The 14,675-nt window shown below is 40.2% G+C and overlaps 1 protein-coding gene across 1 annotated transcript; it reads right to left on the reverse strand.

Moving 5' to 3' along the window:
- Window positions 1–8,066: 8,066 nt before the first annotated feature.
- On the reverse strand, window positions 8,067–14,201 carry LOC136674414 (uncharacterized). The gene is made up of 9 exons (XM_066650424.1): window positions 13,659–14,201; window positions 13,497–13,562; window positions 13,380–13,415; window positions 12,991–13,245; window positions 12,357–12,900; window positions 11,179–11,425; window positions 9,228–9,423; window positions 8,217–8,339; window positions 8,067–8,101 (listed from the first exon to the last, which is right to left on the reverse strand). The coding sequence occupies exons 1-9, from the start codon at window positions 13,675–13,677 to the stop codon at window positions 8,067–8,069; spliced, it is 1,521 nt and encodes a 506-aa protein (XP_066506521.1). The 5' UTR covers window positions 13,678–14,201.
- Window positions 14,202–14,675: the final 474 nt, after the last annotated feature.

Here is a 14,675-nt window from a genome sequence, read left to right on the forward strand (position 1 = left end):
TGACCCAGGTGACAGGTCAGTACAGGATGTCCTTATATGGGCTTCCCCTCACACCTACACCCCACCCCTGACACCCTCACCCCCCAACATATTGGGGGTGTGTTGTGTTTGCATGTGTTATTTAAAATGACCCTGTGGATTTCTATGGCTAAACGCTTTTTAAAATGTCTACAGTGTGTGTAAATCAGTCTCTTTTAAGAGAATCTGCAGTTACACCAACTATTAGTTCTGAAACCAACGTTGCTTTTGCGCCAAGGAAGAAACGGCGTGGTAAAGCATTTGGTAGCAGCCCTCGCGAATATTTTAGGGATGTTAAAATTAACCTGTTTGATTCTCGGGCTTATGACGTTTGTGGGATGGTCAAAAGTGGATCAACGCCTTCCAGTGATGTCTGTTAAAAGAAACATAAGCCGACACTGAAACCACACGAAGTCAAGAAACGAACAACACGCAAGCCATCATGTTTGAGGACATTCTTCCAGCAGACTATCCCGACACCCGTGGACCTATGTGGTGTGGAAATTATCGACTGTCAGACATTGAATATACGCCGATTGACACGGGTCATGGGCTTGTAAACTACAGCTATGGTGAATCGACGGCGGTTGCCAAAGCGGTATCAGACAACAGTTTGTTGGGTCAATATGGTGATGATCTCAGTTGTGTGGACATTGCGAACCCGCATGTTTTTCGACAAGACCCGGTGGATGATTTGGCAACGTTGATGGCTAGACAACTGACAATCGCTGAAGCTCCTGAAGACAACGCTATATCTGCTCCGATTGATGTGGTGGACGGGCAAGTAAGCTCTACGGCGCTAAAACTGATAAAGTCCACTGTCGTTGTAATCCTACAACACATCATAAACAACAAGCTGAAGGAAACATGTCTTGGTTGTGAAGTGGATCACCCTAGTCAACTTCGACATTCGTGTCTGTTTGAACCTGATATCTTCTTTTTTGAAAAATACTATAAAGATATAACAAGGACATTGTTCACGCCTGCCTTAAAACAGGCCATAGCTGGGCTTCTAAAGTGTTTTGGAATAGAACTACCCCTTCTAAAAATTCAAGGATGTGTTGAAACAGTCGTCTGTGAATTACAATGCGAGCCGTACATTGTGGAAAAGCTGCAGGAACTAAGAGAAAGCCTGATTGATCAAACCTCTGAACGGTTTGTCAGCGATGCCGTTGACTGTTGGGAAGGTGATTCAAAGACTTGCAGAGCTGTTTAAGTGAAAATGGGGATAGTTTGCGGACACCAAAGTCTGTCAAAGCGTGTGCTGAAACACCGTGTGAACTGCGAATTGACACGTTTGTTGTATAAATGTATTGACGATAGTGTGGATGATTTTACACTCGTTAATAGTGTGTATGATGTCAATGTTAAACGTTTACAAAATTTCAAGAACCAAATGAATATTGTTAAATCAACATCGCATGATTGGTGTCATTTGACACAGTTATGTATAGATTCTGATGAAACAACCCTTGTGACTATTAGTAAATTACTGTCTCTCATGCCTAAGAGTGAAAATGTGGTAAAAATTGGTTATGTGCTTTGTCTATGTACATATATAATAGACATTTGTGTGATAAAACTTTCAACAAAGAAACCAATTGATGTTCGTAAAGTGATTGAAACATTTGTTGAATATCTAGTTGAGAAAAATGTAGATGTGTGTGCAAACTTTTTAGATTTCATCGATGCATTGTGAATAAAACAGTCAAACAAACAAATCTGGGGTCATTATTTTCAACAATGTCATCTATCGACACATCAAATCTTATGAGAACGGTATATTACACGCCGTCTAATTCTGGTTCATTAGGCGGTAAAAATCGTTTGAAACGGGGTGTTTTAGAGAATACAGGATTGTGTCTGTCTGATCAACAGGTTTCAGACTGGTTATCTGGAGAGGATGCATACACACTCCACAAACCCATACGACATAATTACAAAAGAAACCGGGTTATAGTATATGGCATTGACGCTCAATTCCAAGCTGATCTTGTTGATATGAGTGCGTATTCTAGGGAAAATGACGGATATAAATATATGTTGACATGTATTGACGTGTTCAGCAAATATGCGTGGGCTCGACTGTTAAAAAATAAGTCTGGTATAGAAGTCTCAAAGGCATTTGCGAACATATTAGAAGAAGGCAGAGTTCCTCAAAAGTTACAGACTGACAGGGGTAAAGAGTTTTTCAACAAACATTTTCAAAATTTAGTATCAAAAAACAAAATCACACATTTTGCTACAGGTAGTGAGCTAAAAGCCAGTGTCATAGAGCGGTTTAATAGAACGCTAAAAAGTCGTATGTGGCGTTATCTAACAGCTGTAAACTCCAAAAGGTACATTGATGTTTTACAAGATATTATGAGCGGTTACAATAATAGTTACCACCGTAGTATCAAAACCAAGCCAGCTGATGTGACGAAAGAAAACGAATCTAGCGTGTTTAAAACGCTGTATGGTGTGAGAAACAAATTAGACAAGAAAACCATATTTAAGTACAAGACTGGTGACGTTGTGCGTATTTCTAAAGTCAGGGGTCCGTTTACAAAGGGGTATGAGGAGAACTATACACAGGAGTTTTTCACTATATCAGACTGTATCCGACGACAACCACCCGTTTATAAATTGAAAGATTATGACGGTGACATTATACACGGCCGTTTCTATGAAGAAGAGTTGCAAAAAATACGCATGTCTACAGAAAAAGCATTCAAAGTTGAAAAAATTTTGGATAAAAAAAAACAGGGTAAAAAAACAATGGTTTTAGTGAAATGGTTAGGTTGGCCGTCAAAATTTAACAGCTGGGTTCCTGAAAATGATGTTGTGGACATACAAAGGCCTTAAAAGGTGTTGTACTTTGTGAACTAGTTCATTTACATCAAAGGACAAATATGGGGGACAATGGTTTTTGCGTCACACTGCCGAGCAATTCGTCTATGTCGGTATACCCCGATAATCAAATTTCTAATTATAGAACAAAACTAGCGAAACCAATCGATCTAAAAGGTGACTGGGAAGTAGGGGTGATAGAGTTTCAATACCCACGAACGTGGACAACCTTTTGTGAGATAGATGCCACATTTAGCGTCATTGATAAAAAATCGGGCAAAACAACACAAATAACACTACCTACAGGGTATTATAACCATATACCGGCATTAGTTGCTGAGATTAATATCCATCTAGCAGACCATTCAGTAGGTCTTGTTTATGACCAAATAAGTCACAGGTTATTTATTAAGACGTTATCTGATATCGGTTTGATATTTAATGGTAAACTAGCCATCATCTTGGGTTTTAAACCGGGTGTGATACTAGAGTGTGTAGTTAAAACAAATGACCCGGATGTCGTACAGAAAGAGTACGCGCCACACCCTGTCGACATCTATGGTGGTTTCTACTCAATGTTTGTTTACACAGACATTGTTGATTACCAATTAATTGGTGACAGTTTTGTACCTCTGTTGAGATGTGTACATATATCAGGGAACAACCATGATATTGTCACAGTTAGATACAGTAAGCCACACTACGTGTCGACAACAAAATCACAGATAAACGATATCGCTATAGAAGTGAAAACCGATCAGAACCAGCACGTAAATTTTTCTTATGGGAAAGTGGTTGTAAAGCTACACTTTAGACCTGTAAAACAAGGAATTAGGTTTTGAAAATGGAATCTTTCAACAGACTGGCCATGGATCCTGAACGTTACGTTTCTTACTATCAAAGTCAGGCCGGAGGCCACATGCCCGGCTATACAGGTAGCCCAACAATGTATGGCGCGGGATTTGGTGGGATTTTTAGAAATTTATTCAGAATGGCTATACCGTTGTTCAAGAAGGGTTTTAATATAGCCAAACCACATCTAAAAACAGCTGCTAAAAACATTGTAAGCGATGTTGTCAGTAACGGTCTGACGCGTATGATGGCACACAATCAAGATGGGTCGGGTATGTTGGTGATGGCTCGAAAATCTGTGAAACGACCCCCTGGTAAGAGGCGTGGCCGTCCTGCTAAGAAAACCAAGCTTGAGATGAAAAAACACATAGTGTCAAAAAGAAAGCGTAAGGGGAAGCAGACAACAACATCGACCTGTAGGAAACCTGTTAAAACCATTTTCTGATCATGGCTCTACTTCATCGCATGTCTGAGGAGTGTATTAAATCAGAACTGGACTTGTTTACAGTACCTTTAACACAAACCGCTATTGAGAAAAACACTTATGTCGAAATTCCGCCGCTGTCAGCAATATCCGACACTGCCCCACTGGAGTTTTTCATAGCCGGCCATGGTGAAGATTATATGGATCTAAATAACACACTATTATACCTTCGTCTTAAAATCACAAAACCTGACGGAAGCGACATTGATGACGGAGCCGCTGTGGGGTTGATAAACTATCCTGGAGCTACAATATTTTCACAGGTCGACGTGTCCCTAGGAGACAGGCTGGTATCACAGAGTTCAAGTACCTACCCATACCGTAGCATGATAGAATGTCTCGCCAACTATGGTCGGGACACCCTGGAAACTGTCTTCTCTGCAGGCCTCTTTTATCTGGACACTGCAGGGCATATGGATGAAACAAACCCCGCAAGGAACAATCGCGGTTTGGCAAAGAGGGCCGCATTTACAAACGCTAGTAATGTGGTAGAACTGCTGACCCCGATTCATAGCGACATATTTTTTCAGGAGAAATTGATGCTTAACGGTGTTGATATAAAAATTCGCATGACACGTAATAAGGATGATTTCTGTCTAATGCGGCATGACGCGTTAGCATACAAAGTGAATATTCTCTCTGCATCGTTATTTGTCAAAAAAGTATCTGTGTCACCAGCTGTAAGGTTGGGTCATGCCCAGACATTGTTGTCAACAACGGCTAAATACCCCATTGACCGAGTGTGTCTAAAAAATTTTTCCATACCTGCTGGAACACGTGTTTCTAACCAAGAAAATTTGTTCTTGGGGACTCTACCTAAGTCTATGATAATAGCCATGGTTGATAATGATGCATTCACAGGCGCCTATAATAAAAACCCCTTCGCGTTTAAACATTACAACTTGGAGTTTCTTGCGGTCTATTTAGACGGCCAACAATTTCCAGCCAAACCACACCAACCCGATTTCCACACTGGTTCCGCCGTGCGCGAATTCTTCCAGTTAGCGCTTGCATCTGGAAGACATCTGAAAAACCAGGCATTGCCAATTGATAGGCAGGATTTCCTACAGGGCTACACTCTGTATGCGTTTAACCTCACACCTGATGAAGAATGCGGTCAACACGTGTCTTTGGTCAAATCAGGTAATATTAGACTGGAGGTCCGTTTCAGACAGCCGCTCCCGCATACTGTAAATTTGGTTGTGTATGCTGTTTTTGACAGCATCATTGAAATCTCTAACCGAAGACAAGTTTTAGTGGATTATTACTAATGAATACGTTGGAGCTGTCTGCTGTAATGGACAAAGTGGCTGTTAACACACATTTTCTCGGTGTGTTAGCATGTGACCAATTACCAACAAATGGTATATGGAAATTACCTGTGACGGCTATTGTCAATACACACTCATCTGATCTTCCTGGCGAACACTGGCTTGCTATCTACATAAGTGAAGACCGTGTCGGGTGTTTTTTTGACAGTTTTGGAAATGCACCTACCTATGACAAGTTCCCTAAAATTATTAGTGATTTCCTTAAAACAACATGCACGACTTTGAGGTATTCTACCAGACAAGTTCAAGATTTTACATCAACCACATGCGGTCAACATTGTGTGTTTTTTCTATACCACATGGTTAGACTGTGTAATTATGAAGAAGTGATGTCAAAATATGGTTTTAATTTAACTAAAAATGACAATATGGTTTCAACCTTTGTGAAACATTTGTATTCGTGTGTTTGTAAGAACAGGTCGTTTATTTGTATACAACATGTTCAAAAAGGAGAGATGTTTATTGTATAACCCTGTGTAGTGTAAAGCTGACGAATAAAAACACTGATTTTCAAAAAGATTTTCAACTCTGGTTCGTTTATTTACAAATATACATGTAACAATAATAAAACAACAAATGACAGTTTTTCAAACATTGTGAAAAATATTCAAAACAATCAAGTAAACAAAACAATCACACATCAGATAAAATAAAAATAAAATATATAACAGTTAGAAGTTTAACCAAACACTTCTGTCTAAAACGGGGGAGAGAAATCTGGGGTGTTCAACACTCTTAACAGACGATTGCAAAGTGTCTTTCACTGGTGTAGCATAATCAGCAGACTTTTTATTTTTTAACAAATTAATTTTTTGTCTGACAAACTTATTTGGTATGGTAGAAAGAGGTATGTTTAAAACAGCAAAAGCCTCTAGAAACTCGCTCCACCCCCGAGGTCTACGATCATCGCTAACACGGTGTGCGGTGGTGATGCTTTTCACCAAGTCCAGAATATGTGACCCTGGGATCGTACGTCCATTTAAGACAAATTCTCCTAATTCATTCCAGGAAGACACATCTTTTGATTTAGACATTGTATCTAAAACATACTGAACATTCTGTCTGCTTCGCGAAGATACATTTCTAAGAACATCATCGGTTATGGAATGTTTGTTACCAGTCTGATCGACAACATTTATTTCCTTATTAACAGTATCCGCAGGCGGCAATGACAATGTTAAAGTATTGGTCTCCATATCACCATGTTTAGCGATGGTTAAATATCTCTGTAACACGGATGTATAAAGTTTGGCCTTCTCGTGGGGGTCGAGATCCCTCCTGGCCAAAATATCTCTGATCGACACGTCCAAATCATTTTCTACAATTTGTCTGACAGCGCCCCGACTGTTATCACTCTTTAACTTATCCAACTGGTGCTGAGGTACCAAAAATAATTTTTCAGCGTACTCCATGTCTTCAGTTTATCTCCCTGCTATCAAGCTTGCTATAAATGGTAAAGCAACGCTTAACAATGGTAAAAGAAAGCCGCCTTTCTGATTAATTATTTTCTTTTTCCGTGAAACACCAACCTTTTTATTTGCGATAAATTTAATTTCAGACTTCTTCTTCTTTAACTCACGATATTGTGTTGATGTGAGAGGCACGGTGCCATTAAGAACATTAAGGGCAACCTCGCACAGAGTTAAGATAAGTTCATTAGACGCCGTTTGTAAAATAACACGTCTCTGTGCTGGTGTGGCTTTAAATAAAAGTTTAAGAAGCGGCAGGTTTCTATATAGTCTGTCCGACATACTGATCTATCTGCGTATTTTCGGAATGTAAACAACAGGCGTGTTTGAAAGCAGATCTGTTCTGAGACGAAAATTTTCAGGAGTCTTAGCTTTATAATCAATTAAAAGGTGACCGAAGGGCTTGCTAACAGCGTTTTGAAAACATTCCATGAAAAATTTGGTGTTGCCGGGGTACATCTGTCTACCTAATACACAAACCTGATTGTTGTCTCTAGGATTTTTAAATAATATGAGATAGTTTGTGTTCAAACTAATTGTCCTACTAGACTTTCCTTGAAAAAACAAATTTTGCATTAAGTAAATGGCACTTAAATTTCTGTGATGTACATACTGTGTAAACACCTTTTCCACTTCGGCATTATTGCTGGCATCTTTCATAACATCATCAATTATTAACAAATTATTTCTGTTAAGCGGTAAAAGTGTGTCGTCACATAGCGACGTTGGTATCCCTTGAACAAAAATAATATTTCTTATCTTTAACATTTCATCATAAAGGGGTTGCCAGCAGTCATAAATGTATACTATATTTTCTATTTTATTTGAAATCAACTCATCAGAACGCTCAATCAACTGTTTTACAAAAAAAGATTTTCCGGAATTTGATGGTCCGCTTATTACACACGAAAATGGGTGTTGTAATCTAAAATCAAACCCGTCAACATCTATCACACCTCGACCGTCTTTAGTACCCATAAGGAAGTGTTGAAAAATCAGGCAACAGGACACGTTTGTTGTACACAACTTTAAACCGCTTCACTACTGATTTGTTTTTCAGCGTGAGGTTCTTTTTATTTCTCACAATGCCGTCAGCGCGAGCAAGTATGTGTCGGCTAGTATCGCGATTTGTCACATAATTATCAACAAGGTCAATAAGTGTGTCGAGTCTAATAACTTTTGAGTTTTCAGAATTTAGCGTAATGCCCTTTGCTTTCATGCATGTTTTACCGCCAGCTGTAAGATAACCGTACGTCTTAGGACCTCCCGAGCAGAACTCTGTAATGTAATCACCACCACCAATCTCGTCTGTCAAATCGCCTAAATAAGGCCCCAGAGGGGGTTCCCAATCACCTTCACGAGAAACAAAAATAACACTGTCAGTGTCGCTATACAACAACCTGTCTCCCAATTTATCCATTAGATTATACAATTCTAAACGAGCGTGAGCTGTTGTAAATGCGCCGAGGAATACATTAATATCGCGTGTTGGACAGCTGTCTCCAGCCGAATAGCACCACTGAATCAATGCTGCGGTGTCGGACACAAATGAAAAGTGTTTAACCTCATAGCCGTCACCAAAGATGTGTTGTGAAAACTGTTCAGGGTCCGTTAACACTTCAGACACGGGCAGGTTTTCCCTCATTGAAAAACGCCCCCACAAACTGTTTAACAACAATTTGTTAATAGAACGACGCGCCTGGTTAAGGCATATCTTGTCAGGATTCAGTTGGATATTTTCCTTTTCAAAATAATCCCTGATGTATTCGGCCCTCTCTTCCTCTGTGACAGCATGTGCTGGATAACCACTGGCCTCCTGCTTGTACTGTAAAAACGTCTTTACATACTCGCAGAACAACGTCTCTGAACTGTCTGGGAAATGCCAAACTTCGTGGATTTTTGCAACTACATACCCTTTCTCAACAGCCTTCACTAGTTCAATACTGACCCATGACCCCGTTATAGATCTCTCTTCATCACTATGCATACACGAACGCAACTGGTTTTCGTGCCCGGCACATGTGCGGCACAGCGGGAACATTAACTTTCCATTACAACGATATGGTAAAACAGGGTGGAGGAGTTTTCTTGGCGGATATACTGTTGCCTTGACTAGACCATAGTAATCCTCAAGAGGTTGAAAGTCTTTGAAAAATATTTGGGGGTGCCCTACCGGGTATTTCTTCCGGGCCTGGCAGAATGGGTACAAGCTAGTGAAGTCCAAATATCTAATCTTCTCACCCTCCTTTGCTTTGTAATACAAATTATACGCATTTGTTCGACCACCAAAAAGTGCGTCTCTTGGTTTGAGCCTTTCAGGAGCTGTGTAATTAGAAATGAACGTGGCAACATCCAAATCATCCCTCTTAGCAGATGCCCACTGACATTCCCACATCACTTCAACTTCTAGACCATATGCACGAACAAGCGTCTCCACCTTGGTATCAAACCGCATTCGCAAATCACCATACAAGACCTTTGACATAGGATGGCACTGGTTCGGGTTGTAACGACATTCATGACCATGATGCATGCAACCATTAAATTCTAAAGCTTTTCGCACACCATCTTTTTCATAATAACCATCCACATAATATGCGCCAAACTTCATTTCCCCGTGAGTTAAAGCGTGGTGCACATCAACATCTCTTACATGCTTAACATACTCAAGCCATTCAATAGAGACGTTAGAGAATGTCTTGTGCTGGTTAATGTATGCGTTGTTGTGTGTCAGCGCCAGCGTGTCTTTTGGTAGAAAATGTGTTTTGTATACTGCCATACAACATGATGCTAATGTCGTATAATTAAACGGGTCTAGCTTTGTGCACTGAATGAATTCTTCGCGATACTTGATACATGCTTCGCGCAGTAAAACAACGTCGTTCCTGCCGTAAACATACAACTCCTTTTGGAAGTCAAAAACACCGTTTGAGACTGTGTCGTACCATTCGTCAAACTCTTTTTTGTCTTTGTCGTTCATAGTGTCATAACCATAAAAACCCTTTTCAGGGTATGGCCCCACATAGTTCTCATTTTGTTTTAAATTGAATTTGTGTGGGAAATGTCCTTTCTCGGAGCATGTTAGATTTAAGGCTGATGTTGTTTTAGCCAAACGCATTGGAATGAATGAATATGAGTCTATGTAACGTTGTTTGTATGTTTCATCATACATGGAGATCAGTCTACACCCCATCATGGTGATTTTGACAGCGACACCCACACTAGAAAAATATTCCAATAATAGAAAATTGTCAAAACCGGCCGCATTGTGTGCTAACCATGTGTACCCTTGATATTTGAGCTGTCTAAACTTTCTCATAAGCCTTTCTATGCAGTCAGACCCTTCTGCAGTGAATTCTGTACCATCATATGTAATAGCGCAGACAAAATTAGCTTCATGCTTTCCATTTTCAAAGCGTGTCTCAAAGTCGAAAAAGATGTAGGAATTACTGGGTTCTTTTATTTTGATCGGCTGTATGTAACATTCATGTGTGGTGTCCGATATTAAATCTTCACCACAATGAACACAACGACCCGACATACACTTGTGGGGTTTTGGTTTTATTAAACTTACGTGATAACGATGGCCACATTTTTTGCAATACTTAGTTAGATTGCATGAGGATGCTATCACCCCTGTAATAGACTGTTGTTTTTGTTTCTTATGCTGCTCATAGCAATAGACAGACTTGCAGTAACGCGAACAGTCATCACAATATTTCACACGCCTGGGGTGTTTGTGACACATCGCATCTTGACACACATCGCAACTATATTTACAGCTATGATCTCTGGCGTTAGTGTAGCCCGTATAACAAAACGTGCAAACATGCGGCACCCCCATGAACGCTTTCAAATTTTTTACCAAATAATAATGACCGTCATGGAGGTACAGAAACGCAGTCTTGGTATGTGGTTTGTCTTTGGTTTGGTACTTTTCTAATTTACCCGAACGACTCTTGTGGAACACAACTATTTTAATACCATACTTATATTCAAAACGACCAATATCATTAAAACCTACTCTATGGTCACGTGTGTAGCCAATGTTTATCTGTATCTGTTCGGCTATAGGTTCTAACGTGTTATGTGGTACATGCGGATTCAGAAAAAGAGCAATGCAGATTGCAAAACACAGATTGTTTGAGATGTTTGTTGGGCAGAAAAGATTCAGTCTGTTCCTTTTGATCACCTGATCGTGTGCTAGGTCACGCACCTTACGACGAACACCACCATTTTTACCCACGACTATCGAGACAGTCAGCGCCAAACTCTCATCCGTTTTAATACTGTTGTTGCTCTGCATAACCCTTTCAATAGCGTCTGAAAATCTGTCTACACTGTAACCATCCCTTGAAGACAACACCGTGTTTACATCAGATGTTAAACTACTACCTCTTAGGGTGATGTCGACAACACCGCCATCACCAGCCAAGACCCTGGAGAATGACACAATTTCTGACAACACATCGTGTATATAGGACGTGTATGAAGCTATGTCTGTGGATGGCGCATCATGTAAATTCAGCATCCGGTGAAGCACAACGCTGTTAAACCGATTCCTAGACACTATGGTATAATCGTCTACAACACCACCATTTCTCACCAATTCTGCTATATTACCGTCAGATAAACCAAAGTTAGGAGCTGTTGGGTCAAATGCTGAATGTCTAGGTGTTGTCACAGCACTACCTGTTTGTTCATTGTTTATGTGTTGTGTATTATTTTGAATATCATTTTCTAGGTCTGCTATAGCCATGTCGCATTCTTCGATAAGACAGTGTAGTTTTTCACATGGAGACAACCGCCCCCAAGCATCATATGTTGCGTCATCACATGCAAAATCTGTTGATTGTTCGCCACTACTATCATATCTACAACGCTTAACCGGTTGTGTATGTGATGTTTGACTAGTGTTTGTCAACCATTCGTCCAGTGTAATTTGTGATAAGCCATGTGCGTTACTGTTATCGCTGTCTTGTATGTCTACGTCTTGTTGGTTGCTAAGCGATTCAATACCCATATCATATTCGTCCATAAGACAAAGCATTTTTTCACTCGGAGACAACTGTTTCCACGCTTCATATATTGGGTCATCACGCGCAAAATCTGTAGATGCCATGACTGTTTAGACCTATTTGGTTTTCGATACACAAATTGTTGGTTTTTAAATGTCAATGGTTTAAAATAATGCTATTACTTTTGAATGTACGTTAATGATTTGATTTATTTAACACATACTTGAAAAAAAAAAAAAAAAAAACCACAGTATATTATTAACACAATAATAATAATAATAACAATTATAATATTAACTATTATTATCTACAAGACGGCCCTGCAACAGGGATCCGTGTTGATTTTTTTAACTGCAAAAGTCTGTTTAATTTATACAACAATTCTAACGCTGTTTCACTGTGCGCAACCTGTTTCTTACACAAACCATGAATATCCTTAACTAAATTGGCATTAGCTGTTTGTTCTTTACACAAGGCTTCAATACGTTCAACCTGTTTCTGAATAATATTGTCACGCCTGCGGTTTAAAGCAGCCTGCCTACGCTGTTCAATAGAGATTTTAGCGATCTCCTGTGACATCTGTCTCATCAACGTTATTAGCTCAACAGGGTTGTTAGCACAATTACAACCCCCCACCTGGTTTTGTTGTTGTTGTTGTTGTTGTTGTTGTTGTTGTTCGTGATCTTGATTGGATTTTATTTCATCCGTAACAGAGTCCCCAGGTTCGATCAGAGCATCATTTAACACATCATTCGGCACAACAGCAGCACCGTTGTCCTCCTTTACTGTAAAGCTGTTATCATTCCATGTTTTAAATAACTCATCAGACCATCCAGCGGCGCACAGACCAGGATCAACACAGTCCTCATACACCGACAGATCGAAAATGTCCAAATCTATGAACAGATCAAATAATGAAACACTCGTTAACACACAAACCTCATGTTATAAATAATACAAATAATATTTAATTGTGTTTTTATTACCGTTTGTTTTGTGGATATCGTCCAATCTAAGACGTTTACCACTACTTGAGCGCGATGTTTGAGCACCACCAGATCCAAAACTACCACGTTTTCCTTGTGGAACAGGCACCCTGATGTCCCTTGGGACGCTTTGATTGGATCGGGTAGGACTGCTTGTTAAACACGGCGTAAATGTTTGCGGCGCTTGGTCGTTGTTGGCGTACGTAGCATCCAATGGTTCAACAACGGCAGAGGTGCCGGGAACAACTTCAAACCCTGGCGGTGTTAAGAGATTTGTTTCTTCAACCAAACGTGTCAACCCTACTACAGAGAACATATAAATTACACACTATTGCGACACACAATCAAAATATAACACCATGAGTTATAAGATGTATCAGACAACCTACCAAGAGGATTTAAATACCCCGTAGCATCCACAGTTTCTGAAGAAATGAAAAAATAATCTCATGAATAACAACTAAAATCAAAAAAGACACATAAAATAATAAAGAGCAGAGTCATACCTTCACAAAGTTGTGATAAACCTTCAATGCTCCTAATGGCACGGATGGTTTCTAACTCAGATGTACCTAGACAAGATAAACCCTGTTAAGTGGGTAAGAAAATATTATATCACCGAAATTCTGACAAAAAATTAGGTAGAAATCTGTAGTTTAAACACTTACCGAAAATGTAGGACTCCATTGCGACTTCCAAATAGTGTCGGTATAGGCTTTCTCACAAACACAGGATTCAAGCTAACTATATATACATGGGGGGCTGTGGGTGTGTCAGGGGTGTGGTGTGGGTGTGAGGGGAAACCCGTATAAGGGCATCCTGTACTGACCTGTCAGTCATAAGCCCGAGAATCAAACAGGTTAATTTTAACATCCCTAAAATATTCGCGAGGGCTGCTACCAAATGCTTTACCACGCCGTTTCTTCCTTGGCGCAAAAGCAACGTTGGTTTCAGAACTAATAGTTGGTGTAACTGCAGATTCTCTTAAAAGAGACTGATTTACACACACTGTAGACATTTTAAAAAGCGTTTAGCCATAGAAATCCACAGGGTCATTTTAAATAACACATGCAAACACAACACACCCCCAATATGTTGGGGGGTGAGGGTGTCAGGGGTGGGGTGTAGGTGTGAGGGGAAGCCCATATAAGGACATCCTGTACTGACCTGTCACCTGGGTCATAAATCAGGGGTCATAAATCAAGGGGTCATAAATCATTCACAGAGGTGTTTGACAGAAGGTGTAGGATATATACTACTAGCATGAAATTTGAACAGAGTTTCATCCTGGACCACTTCTGGACACAGCAGAGGTCCCTCAGTCAGAGGGGTCATTAGCGGGTGTCAGTATTAAAGGCTGAATTACTATTCTATCTGATAAAGGGAGGATGGTCATTCATTCATTCATTCATTATCTGTAACCCTTATCCAGTTCAGGGTCGCGGTGGGTCCAGAGCCTACCTGGAATCATTGGGCGCAAGTGGGAATACACCCTGAAGGGGCGCCAGTCCTTCACAGGGCAACACAGACACACACACATTCACTCACACACTCACACCTACGGACACTTTTGAGTCGCCAGTCCACCTATCAACGTGTTTTTGGACTGTGGGAGGAAACCAAAGCACCCGGAGGAAACCCACACAGACACAGGGAGAACACACCACACTCCTCACAGACATTCA

Source organism: Hoplias malabaricus, chromosome 18, assembly GCF_029633855.1.
Source record: "Hoplias malabaricus isolate fHopMal1 chromosome 18, fHopMal1.hap1, whole genome shotgun sequence".
Lineage (NCBI taxonomy): Eukaryota > Metazoa > Chordata > Actinopteri > Characiformes > Erythrinidae > Hoplias > Hoplias malabaricus.